Consider the following 18,404-nt stretch of genomic DNA (forward strand, 5'->3'; position numbering starts at 1 on the left):
AGGGGGCCTCAGGGAAATTTCCTCCCCCGCAGTTGGGATAAGTCCTGGTAGAGTCCTTTTCCTGGAGTGAAGGCTGCTGTTAGAGAACACTCTGGGCATACAGCACAATGGTTACTTTTCCCATCCCCCTGCCAGAGCCAGGAGCATTCTTGGCTCTTTACCAGGAGACTCTTATAGGGTAGGAATTTTTTTTAAATGTTTTATTCATTGATGTATCATTAGCACCAAAAACAGTATAAGGTACAGAATAAATGCTCAGTATGTATTGAATGATTGAATAAATACTGTTTTACCTAGATGTGGGAAAATTTCTCAGACCTAAAATGATAATAATAAACCGATGGCATTTCTCTGAGTGACTAGTTAGTCCCCAATCTAGTGTTTGTCTATTTGCTTAGTGTTTGTGTCTCTCTAATCCAAAACCCTAAGTAAGATAGGATTGTTGTAGAGCAGTTGTTCTCAAGAGGTTTTGACTACAATCTTTAGTAAGACATATACATATTTTATATCATGACCCAATATACATGAAGATGTAAATGTACATTTATCTGAACAAACGTTTTATGAAATAATACTTTCCTTTATGTATGGTGTACTTTAATATTTTCTACTCTGTTATTTTATATTTTATTTTAAAAAGTGCTTGTCGAGATTTACATAGAGGTTAAGTTCAGAGGATAATGTTTTTGTTTTTTTTTTCAAGAAATTTGGGTAGATCTACCACACTTAGTTCTGGCTTCCCCCTTTTTCTCCTGATAAATCCATGACTTCCTTGAATAATGAAATTCATTGAGCATCTATAACCTTTGGTGATGTTTTAAACATGTTCTCCCTCCTCCCCCTGCCTGCCCCAGGCTTATGCTAACTCAGTTTTTGTGGAAGTGATTTGAATGCAAACACTTCTCATCACTATTAGCAGGGGAAAAAATTACTTGAGTGCATGTACAGAGTCATCTATTTGTGTTGCTGAGACAGGTGTAGAGTAAAATCTGGGTCTCAGGTTTCATAAGCTTCCTAAAGTGGCTAGTAGGAGTTTGGACCTCATGCCCATTGGAAATCCTGTCCAATATGGGGCCCTGAGACAGAAATTATAGGTACTTTGGGGTACTTTCCCTTCAACAGTAATGGTTATTTGTCTTTATACATGGATTGCAAAGGTTCAATTCAAGATACCTACCTTGGGGCTTCCCTGGTGGCATAGTGGTTAAGAATCCGCCTGCCGGACTTCCCTGGTGGTGCAGTGGTTAAGAATCTGCCTGCCAATGCAGGGGACACGGGTTCGAGCCCTGGTCCCGGAAGATTCCACATGCTGTGGAACAGCTAAGCCCGTGCGCCACAACTACTGAGCCCGCAGGCCACAACTACTGAAGCCCATGCGCCTAGAGCCTGTGCTCTGCAACAAGAGAAGACACTACAATGAGAAGCCCGTGCACCGCAACGAAAGAGTAGCCCCCGCTCGCCGCAACTAGAGAAAGCTGGTGCGCAACAAGGAAGACCCAACACAGCCAAAAAAATAAATAAATAAAATAAATAAATTTATTTAGAAAAAAGAAAAGAAAAGATACCTACCTTGTAGTGTTAGGGTGGTATCTTGCTAATGGATCTGGAGACAAAGCCGTGCATAAATAACATGGGCTATTGTTAGTAAACAGTGGCCTGTAATTATGAAAGACATGGGAGGAAGAAAACATGGTAGTCTTATCTACTCTATTTCTACTACTTTCCCTGTTGGTTTTGTTCTGAGCCGCCTCTGGAATTTATCTGATTGGTTTTGTTTTGGAGCCACGAAGTATAGATCGAAAGGTTTGGTCTTTCTCCCATGTAACAGGCCATGCGAGGGCTTTGCGTTTCATTCTCCAGAATTCTCTCTAGTTCATAGCAAAGGCTAAAAACAGTTAAAGCTCAGGGAGAACAAGCTAGTTTAAAAACTACCCTTAGTCAAGTTGCTTCTACCCTTAGAATGAGTCCCAGTAGATGTAAACATTTTAAAATTGTTTTCTTTTTAAAGTCTATAAATAATGGATTTCCAGCTTTTAGTGCTTTAACCTGTTACTAAAAGCCCTGAGGCTTAATTTACAATCATTAATCTTTCCTTCATTACTCAAGATATCATCTTTTTATCCCCTTTAAAACTATTGTTAAATTATGAAAAAGATCAAACATATGAAGTGGTTCAGAGAATAAGATAACAAGCAGTCATAAAAACCACCATCTGGATTTAATGAATAGTAGCATTTTGCCATATTTGCTTCAGAACTTCTTCTTTTAAAACATGAAATGTTGCAGATACAGTCGAAGTTCCCTTGGTCTCTCTGTTCACTGCAGTTCCCCTGCTCCCTCTTCCGCTACCCCAGAGGTAACTTCTGTCCTGAACTTGGTGTGGTTCCTTCCCATCCATGCTTCTATACTTTCATACCATTTATGTGTGTCCACAACAGTAGATACAATTGTTTTGTGAAAGTTCAAGTGTATACCAATGGCACTGCCCTACACTTAAACTATCACTTGCTTTTTTTTTTTTTTTTTTAGTTTTAGTATTATAGTTTGGGGTTTGTACATATCAGTTGAATTCATACATTTCAAGAACTATATGGCATCCCATTTTATAACTATTTCACAATTTATGCATTCCCTCATTGATGGACATTTAGGTTATTTATAAATTTTTGCTGTTACAAACATTGCCATGATGAACATTTTGAACACGGTTGCTTCTGCATTTGTTGGAAGATTTTCCCCTGGCAAATATCTAGGAGTGGAATCCTGGGAAGTACAATATATGCATCTTTATTGGCAAATACCTAGGAGTGGAATCCTGGGAACTACAATATATGCATCTTTAACTCTATCGGAGGTTGCCAGGTACCGTCTAACTTGCACTGCTTCCAGAAGCCTGTGAGACTTCTCAGCAACACTATTGTCAGACTTCTGATCTCTTGCTAATCTGATGGGTAAAAGAGTTGATATGTTTATTGCTTTACCAAAAAAACTTCAAGGGAGTCAAAACATTATCCTTTTGAATTTCAGAAAGTTGATGCACCTCTTCATTCATTCAATAAATATAGAGTTCTTACTAGGAGCCAGGCACTATTCCAGATAGTAGGCTACAGGGCTAAGAGGGGGACACACATCTCAGCCCTCATGGAGCTTACCTTCTAGAGGAGGGAGACAGTACACACAAGAAATCAATACACTATGAACCGTGTCAGTGATAAATGCTAAGGCAGAAATGTAAACTAGGGAAGGATGGGTACAGTGTGTGTGGAGAGGTGAGGTTGACAGGGTGGCCAGGGAAGGCCCCTTAAGAAAGCAACATTTGAGTTAATGCCTGAAGGCAGTGAAGGAATAAGCTGTATATGTGGACAGTTGGGAAAAGAGAATTCTAGACAGAGAGGTAGAAGTCTGATGGGGGAACGTGGCTGGCATGTTCAAGCAACAGCGAGGAGGCCCATGGGGAAGGTAGGGAGAGGGGAAAGAAATGGGAGGCCAGGTCAGAGAGGTGTGTGGTAGTGTATCACGCCGTCCCTCTAAGGTCATTACAAGGACTTTGAGGTAGATGGGAAGCCCCTGGATAGCTTCCAGCTTTTGAATAGCACAGTGATATGATCTGATTACATATTAAAAGACAGGACTCTTGCTGAACGTAGAAATTGGATTGAAGGGGGCAGAGAGCAGAAGCAGGAAAAACAATAACCCAGCTAAGAGATGATGGTGTTTGGAGCAAGGCAGTGACAGTGCAGATGGAGAGAAATGTTTGAGCTTGGAAATATTTTAAAGGTAGAATCAATAGGATTTATTGATGGGTTGAATGTGGGGTGTGAGAGGGAAAGGGGAAGCACGAATGAGCCCCAGAATTTTGGCCTGAGCCACTGGATGGAGGGAGTTGTCATTAACTGAGATGTGGAACAGGATTGAGGGCGAGTATCAGAAGCTCAGTATTGTCAATGCGCAAAGAGGACCTGAGGTTCTCCTGCATACTGAAGTATAATTGTTGTGCTGAGAAAAAGCACTTGTATGACTGAATTAAAAGCTGTATTACATAGTTGCTTTTTTCATGAAATACCATTTTTACTTAAAAAAAAAATCAACAGATAAACTAGCGTTAATAGATTTGGGTGTTTGGCAGACATTTTCCTGAAGATGAATGAAGTGAGCCTGTCACTTCAAGGAAAACAACCGACAGTGCTTGTTGCCAATGATAGAATATGAGTTTTTAAGTGAAAATTAGAAATTTGGAAGACTTCCATCTACCACAAAGAGCTTGACAGCTTCCCAATACTCAAAAACTTGTCTGATGAGATCAGTGGTGACATTCACAAATGTGATATTTTGGATAGGGTATAATGAAATGGGTCAACATTTGGAATATCTATAGAACTCAGTGAACCAAATATTTTCCAAATGACAAATGACGATGTTACACAATTATGTATGAGTAAAAGATCCACTCAAAATGCAAGATAGACTTCTGCTTCTAGCCAAGATGGAGTGACAGGGATGCCTTATGGCTAATGAGGTCCATCAAAAATTATTTCATGTGCTTTGTTGGCCAGGCCTATGTGCACATCCAGGTGATAGCAGAGTAGTCGACTGGATGAATGTTGGGCTTTGGAATCAGAAGATGTAGATTGAATCCTGGTCTGTCATTTCCTTGGCCAATAAACACATTTACTGGTATATCTTCTTGGAGAAACTTTTATTAAAATCTTCTGTCCATTTAAAAAATTGGTTTAATATTACTTTAGAATTTTTTTAATGTTTAAAAATTTTATTTATTTATTTTTTGGCCACACCATGAGGCATTTGGGATCTTAGTTCCCCGACCAGGGATTGAACCCGTGCCCCCTCCAGTGGAAGTTCAGGGTCTTAACCACTGGACTGCCGGGAAGGTCCCTACTTTTTAAAAAATTGTTGAACTGTGACTTTCTTTTTGGAGATATTATTTTAGGCTCTCCATCCTTAAGAGGTTGATATAGCAGTGCTGTGTCCTTCTTAGCCCATCCAAGTCCTACCCAGATTCAGTAGTCATTATGAGACAGACATCACTCTGCCTGAAGCAGCGTGGCTGCAGTTGCTTAGATGTTTATATTTTCTTTTTTTTTAAATAAATTTTATTTATTTATTTTTGGCTGTGTTGGGTCTTTGTTGCTGCGCGTGGGCTTTCTCTAGTTGCGGTGAAGGGGGCTACTCTTTGTTGCTGTGCATGTACTTCTCATCGCGGTGGCTCCTCTTGTTGAGGAGCACGGGCTCTAGGCGTGTGGGCTTCAGTAGTTGTGGCACACGGGCTCAGTATTTGTGGCACACGGGCTTATTAGTTGCTCCGTGGCATGTGGGATCTTCCCGGACCAGGGCTTTAACCCGTGTCCCCTGCATTGGCAGGTGGATTCCTAACCACTGCACCACTAGAGAAGTCCTGGATGTTTATATTTTCTTGCTTCTATCTCTTTAGACTTAGATATTAAAATTGGGTTCAGTTCCTCAGTCTCTTATCAGATATCCTCTAAACCTGCTGCTTTGTTTGTCTTTCAGTTTCCTGGTGATGACATGGCATCTGCCAGCTCCAGCCGGGCAGGGGTCGCCCTGCCTTTTGAGAAGTCTCAGCTTATTCTGAAAGGTGAGTGGCACTGTGTGAAGTTTGTCATTTCAGGTCCAGCCCCATCTTTGGGAAAGAGGTGGAATTATACCACACTTTGGCTTACGAGCATAACTATTCATTCTTATAGGGTTGTCATATTATAGCTGGAGTTTTTGAAGAGGAGGGGGAAAAAAAGAACTTTTGGAAAGAATTATATAAAATGGCGAATCCTTCCTTCTCCAGGGCTCTTTTCTATCTACGCTCATTCCCTTGGTGAGCTCATCCAAACCTTATCACTTTAAATGCCACCAAATAGTAGGATCACTGCCACATTTGTATCTCCAGCCTGGCCTTGTCTCTGAACTCCAGGTTTTTATATCCAATAGCCCACTTGGCATCTCCACTTGAAGGCTTAGTAAACGTCTAAAATGTGACATGCCTGGAACTGACCTGATTTTTTTTTTTTTTCCTCAATATCCTGTATTCAGCAAATCTGGTTTTGTCTACATTCAAAATGTGGGCAGCGTTCAGCCACTTCTCACCACCCCTGCTGACCCACCAGCTGGCATCATCTCTGCCCTAGATTAAGGTGGTAGCCTCCTAACCTGGCTTCCTACTTCTGCCCTTTGCCCCGCTTCATTCTGTTTATCGCACAGCAGCCAGTGATCTTGTTACAGTGTAAGCCAGCTCTTGTCACTTCTCTGCTCAAACACATCAAGGACTGTCTATCTCACTCCGCATACAAGCTGAAGATCCCACGTGATATGACCCCTTCCATTTCTCATTTCCTGTTCCACATTTACTCCTCTTTGGCTAGATGCACAGGTCCACATGGACCTCCCGTGCTATTCATTGCCTCTACCAGGTACACTCCCACCCCTGGGCCTTTGCACTTGCTGTTCCCACTGAATGAAATGCTCTTTTGGCTGAGTTATCTACCTGGTCTGCTTCCTTACTTTCTGCAGGTTTTTACCCCAAAGTCACTCTCTTCAACGAGGCCTTCCCTGATTCCCCCATCTAAAGGCTCCCTACCCTGATTCCCTCATGTCTCTCCCCTTCATCACCTTATCTTTTTCTTATCAGCCCCTGTCACTATTTAATGTTTGACCTATTGGAATCTGTTTCATTTATTCACTGTCTCTTTCCGTAGAATGTAAGCCCCACGAGAACAGGGGTTTTTGTCTGTTTTGCTTACTGTTGATGCCCCAAAGCCTAGAACAGTGCCTGACACATAGTGAGGCCTCAGTAAATATCACACGGATGAAAGCCTGCTGCTCCAGTAGCTTTAGGAGGAGGAGTCACGGGACCACAAGATGCTTGGGGAGAGAGGAGTGGCATTCAGTATCTGGGCTCAGGCCTCTCAGCATGATCATTGGGAGACAAAATTGTATCTTTGGTCCAAATTTTTAAATTATTGTTTGAAAAATGGAAATGTTATTCATTTATTTCATGCACTCACATAGTTTACAGTTGTTTCCATTCCTGCAGCTCCCCAGTTCCCTCGCCTGGAGGGAACCTGTTGTTATCAATGAGTGCTCCTTTCCCCACATCATCTTTTTTTTTTTTTTTTAAGCCTACAGCACCTGGTATTGCCAAGCGGTCTCCCATCCAAGTACTACCCAGGCCCAACCCTGCTTAGCTTCCGAGTTTGGGGGCATTCAGGGTGGTACGGCTGTAGTCCCCACACCTTTACCAACATGATATGTTGTCAGATTTTTTTTTTTTATCTTTGCCAGTCTGGTTGGTTAAAAAAAATTGTGCTCTCAGCATAGTTTTACTTCTCATTAAATGATAAGTGATGTTTAGTGTCTTATCATATGTTTAAGTAAATCTGTATTTCCTTTTCTGTGGGTTGCCTGTGTCTATTTTTTGCCTGTTTCTTATTGAGTTATTGATTTTTTTTATAGTCTTCATATATTTTAATTACTTTTCTTGGTGTCTCATGGCTGCTCCAGCCCTTTTGAGAAGGGAGAAGGAATAGAGTGAACTGGTAGGGTTTTGAACTCGAGACTACAGCCTTTACTGCCTATCTAATAATTAGCAGGGCTAGGTCAGAACAGAAGCCTGCCCATGGAAACTGGTGATATCCTGAGGTCCCTGTTTTGGGACCATGTTATTCAGGAACACACTCTGACTTCTAAAGGTTTCTCTCTTGCCTTTCCCTGATGTGTATTTTCTCACTAGTGTGGAGAGAGCTAACTTGATAATACAGGTGCACCTCGTTATATATGCACTTAAGCTATAGGGAGTTGATAATACCATCCAGGAAAATGGTGGGGGAGAAAGAGGAGAGAAGCAACCATTTAAACAGTGTGGGTGGTTCTTCCTCCTGTGCATTTTGTGGATAGAGCCTCTGGTGTAATTTGGGAGCTGTTGCTATGCTGTCCCCTCTCTGCCTCAGTTCCCTGTGCCTCTTCTAGTGCAGTCCTAGAGATTTATTTTTTTATTTTTTATCTTTAAAAATTTTTATTGGAGTATAGTTGATTTACAATGTTGTGTTAGTTTCAGGTGTATGGTAAAGTGAATCAGTTATGCATATGCATATATCCACTCTTTTTAAGATTCTTTTCCCATATAGGTCATTAAGGAATATTGAGTAGAGTTCCCTGTGTTATATACAGTAGGTCCTTATTAGTTATCTATTGTATTTATTTTTTAAATTAATTAATTTTATTTATTTATCTTTTTGGCTGCGTCGGGTCTTTGTTGCTGCGCGCGGGCTTTTCTCTAGTTGCGGCGAACGGCGGCTACTCTTCGTTGTGGTGCACGGGCTTCTCATTGCAGTGGCTTCTCTTGTTGCGGAGCATGGGCTCTAGGCACGAGGGCTTCAGTAGTTGTGGCACGTGGGCTCAGTACTTGTGGTTCTCTGGCTCTAGAGCGCAGGCTCAGTAGTTGTGGCACACGGGCTTAGTTGCTCTGTGGCATATGGGATCTTCCTGGACCAGGATTCGAACCCGTGTCCCCTGCATTGGCAGGCGGATTCTTAACCACTGCGCCACCAGGGGAGCCCTGGTTATCTATTTTATATATAGTAATAGTGTGTATATGTCAATCCCAATCTCCCAATTTATCCTTCTCCCCCAGTCCTAGAGTTTTACAATACACTTTTTAAACACACTAAGGTCCTCAAACGTAAGCCAACTATTTTATCTGATATTTAACTGAAGGAACACTGAAAACACAGCACGGCAAAGCAAAAAACTGGCTGTTTGGAACCTATAGAAGGATAATATGCCACACTCTATTCTGTTGCCTTCCTAAGAGCTTTTCAGGGGTATAATTTTGGAAATATGTGATTTTTTGCCTTATTTGTTGACTTTAAAAGCTAAATCCTATGTGAAGATGTGACTCCATGTATAAGAAACTGACATTTATATTTTATCAAATAGTAAATAAACTTTCTAGATAAACTTGAGACCTGTATTTTGGCTTGTCTTTTTTTTTTTTTTTTTGCGGTACGCGGGCCTCTCACTGTTGTGGCCTCTCCCGTTGCGGAGCACAGGCTCCGGACGCACAGGCTCAGCGGCCATGGCTCACGGGCCTAGCCGCTCCGCGGCATGTGGGATCTTCCCGGACTGGGGCACGAACCCGTGTCCCCTGCATCGGCAGGCGGACTCTCAACCACTGCGCCACCAGGGAAGCCCTGGCTTGTCTTTTAAGAACAAGAAACATTGAAAATATCACCCCACGTATTAATTATAAATTACTGCGGGGAAAATGTATCTTTACAGTGGAGTGACCTGGCAAACCCCACATTAACCATGGGATCAAAATTAGTATCCCCAGTAGGAGGATGGCCTGGTGTGTACAGTAAGAAGTATACAACCTAACCTGTGTAGTTAGTATTCTTGACAAAAATGTTCACTGTAAATCTAACCATGAGGAAACAATCAGAAAAATGCAGGATTTAGCATTCTATAAGACAGCTGGTGGAAGGAAGTCTTTAAAAATCATTGTCATGGGGCTTCCCTGGTGGCACAGTGGTTGAGAGTCCGCCTGCCGATGCAGGGGACGCGGGTTCGTGCCCGGTCTGGGAAGATCCCACATGTACAGTTTGTTCATCTTGATTGGATCCTGGGTTGGGAGAAAAACAGCTATAAAAATATGTTTGGGGGACTTCCCTGGTGGCGCAGTGGTTATGACTCTGTGCTCCCAATGCAGAGGGCATGGATTCGATCCCTGGTCAGGGAACTAGATCCCACATGCATGCCACAGTTAAGAGTTGGCATGCCACAACTAAGAAGCCCGCGTGCCACAACTACAGAGCTGGAGAGCCGCAACTAAATCCTGGCACAATCAAATAAATAAATATTAAAAAAAAAAGTTGGGAACAACTGGGAAAATTTGAATATGGAATGGGTATAAAATGATGGAAGGAGTGACTATACATTTTTTTTTTAGGTATAATAATGGTGGTGTGGTAGGTGGAAGAATGCCCTTATTGTTTGGAATTGCATTCTGAAAGTAATCAGGGCCGATCTGTCATGATATCTCCAACTAACTTTTTTTTTAAATACAGATGTCATATATATATCTGGGTCCTGTGCTATCCAATAGGGTAGCAAGTATAGCCACATAGAACTATTTACATTAAAATTAAATAAAATTTAAAGCTCCAGTCCTCAGTCTCACTAGCCATATTTCAAGTGCTTTATAGCCACATGTATCTCATGGCAATGTATTGGAGAGCGCTGGTGTAGAACATTTTTATTATTGCGGAAGTTCTCTGGGTAATATTGATGATAGACGCTGAGAGAGAGACAGAAAAGCATATGTGGCAAAATGATAGCAGTTAGTAAATAATGTGCAATTATTTATTCTATTCTTTCAATTTTTATGTAAATTGGAAACTTCACAAAAAACTACTAACTGCACCATGTGATCTTAGATTGAGTCCAGGACTAGAAAAAAATCTTTTCTCTTTTGCTGTAATGGACATTGATAGGGTAATTGGCAAAATTTGAATAAGGTCTGTACCTTAGATAATAGTATTAAAGAATGTTGAATTTCCCAGTGTTGATATTTATACTATGGTAACGTTAGAAAATGTCTTAGTTCTTAGAAAAGACACACTGAAGTATTTAGGGAGAGAAAAAGAGAGAGTAATAAAGCAAGTAGTGTAGAAAGTTAATATTTGGTGACTTTGGGTGAAGGGTTTTTTTAATCAAATTATTTATTTATTTATTTATTTGGCTGCGTTGGGTCTTCTTTGTGGCATGTGAGATCTTTTGTTGTGGCACGTGGGCTTCTCTCTAGTTGTGTCGTGCAGGTTTTCTGTCTCTAATTGAGACGCGTGGGCTCAGTAGTTGTGGCGCACGGGCTTAGTTGCCCCATAGCTTGTGGGATCTTACTTCCTCGACCAGGGATTGAACCCGCGTCCCCTGAGTTGGAAAGGGGATTCTCTGCCACTGTACCACCAGGGAAGTCCCCGGTGAAGGGTTTATAAGAAATCTTTGTATTAGTCTTGCAGCTTTTCTAAATGTCTGAAATTATATCAAAAAAAAATTTTTTTAAAAGTAGATACTAAAAAAACAAGGACCAAAAGGGAAATTTGATGGAAGGGTTCAAAGAATCAGCCCGGGAGCTGGGAGGCTTGGTTCCAGGCTTAGCACTGCCTTTGACTAGCTCCGTGATTTTGGATATGTCTCACTTCCCTGGATCTTAGTTTGCCCAACTATTAAATAAAGGGTTTGAACTTGTTGATTTCAAAGAAACTGTCTAGCTCAAAATGGTAGGACTCTATATAACTAGTCCCTATTTTTTATCTATATTTTTACATTTAAGGGTCTGCGCTCACACCACCAGGTGGCCTCAGTTAACCTTGGTCTATGTGTGTAGTATTTTCATTTTCCCACTCTGGGCCACATTTCCCAGCTCTACGACCTTTTTTCCTAGTACCAACTCTTGTTGCTTCTTAATCTTCACGACAGCTTTTGTTGCTGTTGTTCCTTGACTTTCTCTCTAGTGTTCTTTTGGTCCTGGAGAAGACACGTATTGCTAAAAAACAATCAGAGGTGGCTTTGCCCTTTGCCAAGTTGTGGACCCTTATAGGACTGTCATCCCTCAGAAGGGTCTAGGAGGGAGAGGTTTGCTAACTCTTGATGGGAACTCAGGTTCAGGCAGTCTTGTCATCATGGGTAAGGAACGTCAGTTACATGCTCTGATTTGGGGCATAGGATAGAAAACATCCAGATGGGTTTTGTCCTAGTGATCTGGAGTTTCCACCATGGCTGATAAGTGCTACAAAAGGAGCTTGTCTAGCACCCAGCCCTGGGCCTATGCTTGCTTAGTTGGTGCTGAGCCCCTCGCTTGCTGGTGCCGTGTAAGCATCAGAAATGCTGCCACATGAAGGAAATGAACAGAAGAGGAAATGCAGATGGTTAACAAGTACATGGAAAAACTATTCAATCTGGCTAGTAATTGAAGAAAAGCATTAGAACAAATAAGCAAAGTCTGGAAATGGCATATAGCATGGTGTGGAGTCAGGCTGCCGGGTGCACATTGTGGTTCGAAGCTCCCTGGATGTGTAGCCTGGGGCAATGACCTAGCTTCCCCAAGCTTGTTTCCTCCTGGGTGAAATGGAATGATGATGTATTTCCTGCCTCATTGTAAGGATTGGGTTAGATAATGTGTGCATACCACAGGATCTGTAATAAGTGCTCATTAACTCTTAGCTATTATCTTTATACTATTTTTTTTTTACCTACATGATTTGCAAAGGGTGAAAAAAACATAGTACTCAGTGCTATGCAGTGTTTGGTGAAATGGATATATTCCTATAGTGCTGATAGGTGTCTACATGGGTTTAGAAAGGAACTGAGCAGTTTTAAGAACTTTAAAAAATGTTCATATCCTTTGGAAGAATACTCAGAAATGCATGCAGATACTATATACATTTGTGGTCATTTTCCCCGAGCCAAAAGTTGGAAGCAATCTATTCAACAGTGAAAGAATAGTTGCCTAAATTATGGTGTATGCTTGTAATGGGCTTATATTGCAGCTTTTTAAAATGGATTTTGGGGGGAGAGGACTTTTTAAAGAATTGGAGACATAAAAGATGAAAGTCTAGAAAGTCTGTATTTACCAACATCTTAATGATAATTATCCCAGTGTTTTCCGTTTAGGAGTGATTTTTTCTCTTATGCTTCTTTTCTTATGCTCTTTTTATATCCTCACATTAAAAAAGAAGTCTTTTTAGAATGAGGAAAAGACAAAATTTCTTTTTTTAAAAGAAACAACAAAAAAAGAGGGAGAACATCTGCCACAGGGGGGCAGCTGGGAGCCCTCTGACTCATCCTTGACTTCTTCTGTCTTTCCTGTCCAGTGGTGTCAGCAAAGCCCAAGGTGCATAGTCGTCAACCTCGAATTAACTCGTTTGTGGAAGTGGCAGTGGATGGACTCCCCAGTGAGACCAAGAAGACTGGGAAGCGAATTGGGAGCTCCGAGCTTCTCTGGAACGAGATCATCATTTTGTAAGAGAAAACCCCTTCTCTCCGAATGCGGCCCCCCGGGAGAATAGAGGAAGGGGTTGTGGGAGATCCAGGTTTCCTGTAGCAGCCTCTAGGCCTTCCGCCTTTGGTACCTGAGGCACCTTCTCTTCAGGTGTTTCTACATCATTGAGCTCACAGAGTGTTCATTGTTAGCTAGATGGTTACAGGGTCAGCTCTCAGGGGGAAAGGGTATATGTGAGTGTCTTCCTCTTTGGGGTTCCCCCCACCTTCAAGATGTCAGCAGGGTAGTTTCTCTGTTTTCTTCTAAGTTACAGGAGTGACTGATCTGCTTGGATATGATGAATCAAGTATTTGTTTTCCAGGAATGTCACGGCCCAGAGTCATTTAGATTTGAAGGTCTGGAGCTGCCACACCTTGAGAAATGAACTGCTAGGCACCGCCTCTGTCAACCTCTCCAATGTCCTGAAGAACAATGGGGGCAAAAGTATGTACAAGGAAGGGGTACCTGACGTCATTCATTTGTGGGGGTGGGGAAAAGAATGTGAAGGCATGGATGTCTCTCACATGGTGGATAAACCTGGTGATGCAGTTTCCTCCAGGACCAGAGGCTGCAGTTACTGTACTCCCCGTGGATGTGGTCCGTGGAGTTCTAGGAAGGCTGAGAGCTACTCTCTGCCTCTATTGCGGAACTCAGCCCCTTGGTCCAGGGCCCCTAGTGGTGGGATGCACTGATGTCCCCCCCGTGATCCTTCCTCAGGGCTGCATACTTTCCCTCTGCCCCTCTTTTTCTGATCCTGATGTGTGACGTGTAAAATCAAACTGTCAAATGCCTCCAGCCTAAATCATTACTTTCCTAGTCTGATCCCTCAAACACAACAAAGGAGCTTCGTCTGTGGGTGGGTGTGTACATGTGTGCCTGCCTGTCTGCGTGGAATGGTGTTACAAATGGTGCCCTGTGCTTAGAAGGCGCTCGATAAACATTTCCTGGTTGTTGGAATGCAGTGGAAGCTCTATCATGATTATTCAGCATGCCTCGGCTGCACGGAAATCTAAATCCTCACGTCTGTTTATTGCTGTTTGTGGTCAGTGGAGTAACCCATGGCGGAGGTATCTGGATCCTCCCTCATAAAGCCTCTATTCAGAGCAGTACCAGATGTGGCGAGGGAATGCCACAGAAAGAAAGGCTCCTTCTTTTCTTGATGTGTGCTGTCTAGCAAATATTTTCTGAACGTGGATTTAGTTTAAGAGAGATGTGTGGGTGGGGAGCCCCGAGTCCCAGGGAGAGTGCTGCTTGATTCAAGAGTCTTTCCTTTCTGAGCCTGTCCTTTCTGATGGGCCTCTTGAATGGGGTGTGAGGCTCCCCCGGTCTTTTTCTTTCTGCTGGGCACACACTGATGTGGTGAACCCACTCTGGACTCGGGAATCGTCTGAAATGAGGATCTGCCTCTATTCTAATTCTGCAGGGAACACCCCGCTGCTCTGTCTTCTGAGTCGGTCTTTATTTTCCCAAATGCTAGCCTGCCTTTTATAATTTGATTCTCAAGGAGGATTATATTTACTATGTCATTTGGAAATAGACTTGTGGGCATTCTCACATTAGGATCAGCAAGCGACATGAGTGTCCTTTTCTCTCCTTTTTCATTTGTCCAGTTGGCATACTTTTGCTTTCAATTACAAAAGTAATTGTTGAAAACTTGGGAATCACACAAAAGCACACAGACACACAAAGAAGATAAAATTCTCCTGGAAGCAAAGTACCTAGTGATAATTATTGTTAACATTTTGATACATGCCTTTCTGAGCCTTTTTTCCCTGTGTGCAGTGTATTAATATTTAAGACATCAGTGAAACAAAATTGAGATCATACATGAACTTATTATTTTGCAACATGCATTCTTCTCTTTAAAATGTATTACTATATCTTTATTTTTAATTGTGATTAAAAAAAACACATAACGTAAAACTTACCGTCTTAACCATTTTTAAATGTACAATTCAGTGGCATTAAGTACATTGACAGGATTCTGCAGCCATCACCTCCATCCGTCTCCAGGACTTTTTCATCTTGCTAAACGCAAACTCTGTACCCGTTAAACAGTAACTCCCTCCCTTCTCTCAACCCACACCATTCAACTCTCTGTCCCTATGAATCTGCTTACTCTAGGTACTGCATATGAGTGGCATCATACAGTATTTACCCTTTTGTGTCTGACTTCTTTCACTCAGCATAATGTCCTTAAGCCTCTTTCACGTGGTATGTATCAGAATCACCTTTTTTTTCTTTCTTTTTAAATTTTATTTTATTTTATTTTGGCCACACTGCACGGCTTGTGGGATCTTAGTTACCTGACCAGGGATTGAACCTGGGCCCCCGGCAGGGAAAGCACGGAGTCCTAACCGCTGGACGGCTCAGTAGTTGTGGCTCGTGGGTTCTAGAGTGCAGGCTCAGTAGTTGTGGTGCATGGGCTTAGTTGCTCTGCGGCATGTGGGATCTTCCCGGACCAGGGCTCGAACCCGTGTCCCCTGCATTGGCAGGCGGATTCTTAACCATTGCGCCACCAGGGAAGTCCCCAGAATCACCTTTTTAATGCCGAATAATATTGCATTATATGCCGCATTTTGTTGATCCATTCATCCATCCAAGGACATTTGGGTTGCTTCTACTTTTTGCCTGTAGTGAACAGTGCCGTTGTGAACATGGGTGTCCAAATATCTCTTCAAGTCCCTGCTTTCAGTTCTTTTGGATATATATGCAGAAGTAGAATAGCTGCATCACATGGTAATTCTATTTTAATTTTTTGAGGAACCGCCATACTGTTTTCCATAGCTGTTGTACCATAAAATATTTAATTGTTCCTCAAAAGTCAGTTTTTGATGACTGTCTGGTAGTAGTCTTATCAGATGGCTGTGTGAAAATTTAAGGTTGAACATTTGGGTAGTTTTCAGTATTTCAGTCACAAATAATGCTATTTTGATAAACTTATAAGTTTACAAATCTTTATACCAATTGTTAAAAATGTGTATTAAATTATTGAACATAGTCTTGCTGGATTTAAACATTTTTCAAGGTTTTGGACACATTGCCAGATTACCCTCCAGAAAAGTTCTACCCATTTATCCTTCCATCAGCAGTAGCTGAGATGGCTGGTTTCTATTGCACTTTAACATTTATTGGATTTATTTGTAAAAAAATATATATATATTTTTAGCCTATTTTATAATTAACATTTTGCCAGATTTGCTTCATCTATTTCTTTTTGGTTGCAGTATTTAAAGTAAATTACAGGTGTTTCAACCTTTTATCCTAGATTCTTCAGCATGCATCTCATTAAAAAAGGACTTTTGTTAACATAATTACTGTACCATTATCACACCTGGCAATATTTACACGAATTCCTCATTATCACCTAATACCCAGTTCATATTCGATTTCACCATCTATCTCAAAGTGTTGTTTTACAGTTGGTTTGCCCCAACCTGGATTTGGGCAACGTCCCCTCATTGCATTTGGTGGTTATGTCTTTGAAGTCCCCCCACTCCCCCTCCACTCCACCTTTTTTAAAGCTGTAATTTACTCAAGGAGACTGATTTTTTTTTTTTTTTTCTTTTACGCGGGCCTCTCACTGTTGTGGCCTCTCCCGTTGTGGAGCACAGGCTCCGGACGCGCAGGCTCAGCGGCCATGGCTCACGGGCCCAACCGCTCCGCGGCATGTGGGATCTTCCCGGACCGGGGCACGAACCCGTGTCCCCTGCATCGGCAGGCGGACTCTCAACCACTGCGCCACCAGGGAAGCCCTGAATGTTTTTAAAGTGTGTTTATTGCCTTATTAATGTCCTTTGCTCATTTTTTTACTGAAATGTGCATTTTTCTCTTTTGGTTTTGAGAGAGCTCTTTATATGTTAAGGCTGTTATTCTTTGTCTTGTAATTTGTGTTTTCCCAGTTTTTCATTTGCATTTTAATTTTTCAGGCTTTTTCTTTTTTCCATACAGATGTTTTAAACTTTCTGTAGTCAAGTCTGTTACCTTTTATATTTTCAGCCTTTTCTTTTATGTTTTGGAAGGCTTTCCTTTATTCTGAGATCAGGTAAATGATCATCTCTATTTTCCCCTAGTTCATTGTGATTTTATTTTTTTAATTTAATTCTTCATCCAAATGAATTTATCTTTGTGTACAGTGTGAGTAGGGATCTAATTTAATTTTTCCTGAATAGTTAACTGATTACTTTAGCACTACTTATTAAATAACCTATCTATATCCCCATGTATCTGAGTTGCTACCTTAAGCATATATTAAAAACATATGTATATTTGGGCCTGTTTGGGACTTTCCATTCATTGCTGTTTTTTATCAGCCTTTTCAAATCACTCTGCCTTAGCTAGTATAACATTATGTTATGTTTTTAATATCTGACAGTTCAAGTTTCTCTTCTTTTCAAAATCTTCCTGCCTCTTTTCTTTGCATGGATGACATCATCACATGAATTTTACATTATTTTGTCAGGTTCTCCCCTCTTCCTATTCTCCTACCCCCAATCTCTTGAGATTTTTGTTGGAATCTATCATATGTAAAGTTTCTTTATGGAGAATTTTCATACCAGGAACATGGAATGTCTCTAAATTCACTCAAATCATTTTGAAGTTATCTTCAGATAGATTCTTTTAGTTTTTAAAGGAGGTTTGATATTATTTTCAGTGGGATCTTTTTCTATTATGTCTTCTAACTTAGTGTTGTTGGTATATGACTATTGTTTCTGTATTTTCTTTTATATAATCAGTCACTTGCTGAATTCTTAGTATAGGTTTTCAACAGTTTCTTTTGGATTTTCTTGGTAGACGTTTATGTGGTTTCTAAGATCAAAAATTTTGATCGTCTTAGGAGATAATTTTACTTCTTTTTCTTTGTTAGTTGCTTTGTATACAACTTCCTGTTTTAGTGGTGATGGAGTGGGCATTCTCCCCTAATAACTAAGCTTATAGTGACTTCTTCAGGTGTCAGGTTGGGTATTAGTTGGTAACCTGTCTTCTTGGTTTACTAATCATTGTTGTCTTTTTAAAAAAATCAGGATAAGGGTTGAATTTTGAGCAAATGTTTTTATTTTATCTTTTAAAAAATATTTATTTATTTGGCTGCGTCGGGTCTTAGTTGTGGCACGCGAGATCTTTTAGTTGCAGCATGCAGCAAATAGCTTTTAAGCAACCATTGGGATAATTATATGTTTCTCCTTTCAATGTATTATATTAATTTCCTTGTAGTAACAACCTTAGAATTTCTAGAATATACCTAATTGCTCATGGTAGATTATTCCTTGAAAATTTTTTTAGAATTACATGTTCATATTTTATTTGGGGGTTTTCCATCTAATTCATAAGTGACATT

At 41.0% G+C, this 18,404-nt stretch overlaps 1 protein-coding gene and 1 pseudogene across 3 annotated transcripts in view; one reads left to right on the plus strand and one right to left on the minus strand.

The window, feature by feature from the left end:
• Positions 1-18,404, plus strand: part of WWP2 (WW domain containing E3 ubiquitin protein ligase 2) — a 145,487-nt gene that overhangs the window by 16,217 nt on the left and 110,866 nt on the right. For all 3 annotated transcript variants that reach the window (XM_067719815.1, XM_067719814.1, XM_067719813.1), the window contains exons 2-4: positions 5,530-5,614; positions 12,900-13,047; positions 13,389-13,510. In XM_067719815.1, coding sequence (XP_067575916.1) covers positions 5,545-5,614; positions 12,900-13,047; positions 13,389-13,510 — 340 coding nt within the window. In that variant the 5' untranslated portion in view covers positions 5,530-5,544. The remainder of the gene's footprint in view (positions 1-5,529; positions 5,615-12,899; positions 13,048-13,388; positions 13,511-18,404) is intronic.
• LOC137215764 (5S ribosomal RNA) lies at positions 7,147-7,255 on the minus strand (annotated as a pseudogene).

The sequence above is a fragment of the Pseudorca crassidens genome, chromosome 20, assembly GCF_039906515.1.
Source record: "Pseudorca crassidens isolate mPseCra1 chromosome 20, mPseCra1.hap1, whole genome shotgun sequence".
Lineage (NCBI taxonomy): Eukaryota > Metazoa > Chordata > Mammalia > Artiodactyla > Delphinidae > Pseudorca > Pseudorca crassidens.